The sequence below is a fragment of the Pteropus vampyrus genome, unplaced genomic scaffold (genome assembly GCF_000151845.1).
Source record: "Pteropus vampyrus isolate Shadow unplaced genomic scaffold, Pvam_2.0 Scaffold435, whole genome shotgun sequence".
Taxonomy (NCBI): Eukaryota; Metazoa; Chordata; class Mammalia; order Chiroptera; family Pteropodidae; genus Pteropus; species Pteropus vampyrus.
In genome coordinates, this window is record NW_011889216.1 from 1,138,230 (window position 1) to 1,141,122 (window position 2,893).

General features: G+C 54.6%; 1 protein-coding gene across 1 annotated transcript; it reads left to right on the forward strand.

Annotated features, from left to right (window-relative positions):
• Positions 1–2,689, forward strand: LOC111732224. Its single transcript, XM_023523989.1, has 6 exons — positions 1–31; positions 735–916; positions 1,308–1,416; positions 1,626–1,690; positions 1,773–1,871; positions 2,125–2,689. Exons 2-6 carry the CDS (start codon positions 794–796, stop codon positions 2,434–2,436), a joined length of 708 nt encoding a protein of 235 aa, XP_023379757.1. The 5' UTR covers positions 1–31; positions 735–793; the 3' UTR covers positions 2,437–2,689.
• Positions 2,690–2,893: the final 204 nt, after the last annotated feature.

Consider the following 2,893-nt stretch of genomic DNA (forward strand, 5'->3'; position numbering starts at 1 on the left):
CTCTCTGCCCTCTGCACCTACGGGTGTGCAGGTAGGTCTACAGCTCGGAGGGAATGGGGCACAGGGAATATTGAGAATATTCTCTCCAGCCATGGAGAGGGGCACAAACTAAAGTAGATGGGCAAGGAGCCAGAACTAATACAGACTAGGAGATAACAATCAAGGCTTTGCTGGCTTTCTGATTCTGTTGAGTGTCTATTTGGCCCCTTCCCACTCCTGAGCTGTCCCGGCAGCCTCATCTACCCAAACCAGGGAGGAGGAAGAGGGACTTGTGTGGGAGGCTTGGACCCTTCCTTTCATAAGGACACACGGACCTTCTCTTAACCTGCTCATCTTGGAGATGGAGGTCCCCTTGGAGAGTTGCTGACTGGACGAAAGCTGCTTCTTGAGTGTAGTGTTGGAGAGAACAGCGGAGAGGCTGAGGCTCCTGGTGGTAAGGAGGAGGAAGAGTAGAGAAAGAAGTAGCCCCTATTGCTAAGGGGTCCTATCCTGCCTCACCTCAGCACCCTGGATCCTGAGCATTGCCCCCATTTGTGCATTAAAGACTACAGCCAGAAGGGGCCCAGCCTAGAGAGGGTCCTAGCTCTAGCCATCACCTGAGAGACACATCCAAGGGCTAATGGAGGAGTATAGCCCTGAAGATAAGGAAACATGCCCTGGAAATGTTGGGGGCTGGGTTGTGCGCAGCCTCCCAGGGTTGGGTGGGAAGATGAGAATGCACTTCTCATCTCCAGCAGTATTCTACCTTGCATGGAAAAACCTGAACCAGGCTTAGTAGACCCTTACAGTTCTGATGCCCCAGTCCTGGGGGAAGAGCCAGGATCCAGATATCCAGGGTCTGAGAGCTACCTCTTTCCTTTGGCTCATCTCTGATTTGGGAACAGAGTGGGGTCTGAACCTGAAGAACCTGGACAAGGTGAGCCCTGATTTCTGACCCTCTCTGTGAGCCAGGGTTTCCTTGCCCTGGGCCAGCTGTTACCCCCCACCCTCCACCCTTGGCACCTTCTGATGTTAGAGGCAAATGAGGCCAGATCGTGGCACCAATGTTTATTTCCTGTCACTGCACCTGTTCCAGCTCTGTCTCTCTGGGCTGCTGCTGTTGCCAGGCCAATAACTTTCCCTCTCAGAGGGACTGTCACTAGGCTGGAGGCCCCATTGTGCCTGCCTTAATGTCACTGACAGTATGACTTGTGGAAGCAAAAGCTCTGCCCCTGGGGCCCTTTTTTTCCCTGCAGGTTGATCTCCCCTGCTCCCCAGCCTCAATTTACTCATCTGCGTAGTGTAATAATGGGACTCTCTGTTTGCAGCCCTCACTTGGGCTGCCCAGGACCTGTCATTCACTCTCTCCAGCTCCTGCAGCACCTCGACAGAAGATGTCTGTGGCCAATAGTAGCCACAGGGCTGCTCTGCTCAGAGGTAGCTGTCCTCAGCCCAGGAATCCCAGCCTTTCCTAGACTCTGTGATCAACCCTAACCCATGACTATTGCTGGACCCTAGATCTGCCCCTTCTTTGCCCTGACCTCATGACCTCTTCCACTTAACCACTGCATGACCTTGCCTTGACCTGTAACCCTTGAGCTGGTCACTCTCTGCAGTGATCCCTTCTCTCTTTTTCCTCTTACCAGTCCTGCTGATATTACTGGTAGCCCAGAACCTGGCCAGATGTCAGCTGACCCCTGCTCCTGTCCAGGTAAGCAGCGTATGAAGAAATAGAGCCTCCTGGATCCCTTTAGCTATGGGAATGAGGCCATGGTGTTCAAACCCTTCCACAGATATGCCACAGCTTCCACTGCTTCGGAGAGATGTGCTACCAGGAAGCGGAGTTCGCCAACCAAATAGCAGAGTGTGAACCTGGGGAGCACCATTGTGAGGTGTGGCGTGGGGCTAATGTGGGGCCCCAGGTGGGAGGCCACCACGAGGGGCTGCTGCAGGGGTTGGGAGTGTGCCGTTGGAAGTGGGGCTGACATTCAGGTACATACAGGAAGGTGCTGGGAGAGAGACACTGAAGCAGGAGGGAGAGGAGTCAGTGTTTGAGATGCTGGGAGAACTCAAGATACAGCCCAGGACTGTATCTCGACTCCCCATCCCCATCCTCCTGGACTCTCTGGCACTCTGTTTACGCAGCTGATTCAACTCACTGCTGCTCACTACATGGCCCGGTGCAGCTCCAGGTGTGAGGGGGAAATTGGAACCGATTTCAGCCCTTGCCTACTGGCCAACAACTCGGCCCTCAGCCTAGGACCCTGCTCTCTGCAGTGCTGCAGTGGTAGCCCACTCTGCCTGGTGCTCAATGAGTTGGACTCCGGTGAGACAGTCCCACTACCCGCAGCTCCGAGCCTATCCTCCATTGCCCTCCAACTCCGAGCCCCCACTCTGACTCCTGCTCCCATGGGCCCCATAAGCTCTGAGCCCCACCACATCTCTCCCCAGCCCTGAGCCTTGCCTGCTCACTAACCCTCAGCTCTGAATCCCGCCTTTTCACAGGTCCTCAAATCTGAGCTCAGTTTTTGCCAACTTCTCAACTTCTGTCAACACCCTAACCTCTAAACGTTTCCAGGCTGACCCTTATCTTTGTGGTCTATCCTACTGACTCTCCAAGTCTGAGCTTTCTACCTTCAGTGTTCTACCCCCTACTAGATTCTCTTTCCTAACTCCCACCTTTCCCCAGGCCTTCTTAGCCAGCGCTCCCTTCCACCCCTTCCCACCCCCCCACACCCCGCAAGCTTTAAGGCAGCCAGAACAATCTCCTGTGCTTGTCTAGGGTGGTAGCATAGGGGAAAGTTTCAGGTTGTGACTGTCCCACACACAAGATGCCCTCCCTTGGGGCGGAGGCTGGGACTTTGCAGAGGAATTGCCCTGCAGCTGAGGTGTTACAGCACTTCCCCCAGGCAAC

What these genes read in the sequence shown, in the direction of transcription:
- LOC111732224 (XM_023523989.1), top strand. Translation starts at nt 794, where the DNA reads ATGCCCCAGTCCTGGGGGAAGAGCCAGGATCCAGATATCCAGGGTCTG. An exon ending in ACCTGAAGAACCTGGACAAG is followed by an intron (nt 917 to 1,307) that starts GTGAGCCCTGAT and finishes CTCTGTTTGCAG; the next exon opens with CCCTCACTTGGGCTGCCCAG. An exon ending in TGACCCCTGCTCCTGTCCAG is followed by an intron (nt 1,691 to 1,772) that starts GTAAGCAGCGTA and finishes ACCCTTCCACAG; the next exon opens with ATATGCCACAGCTTCCACTG.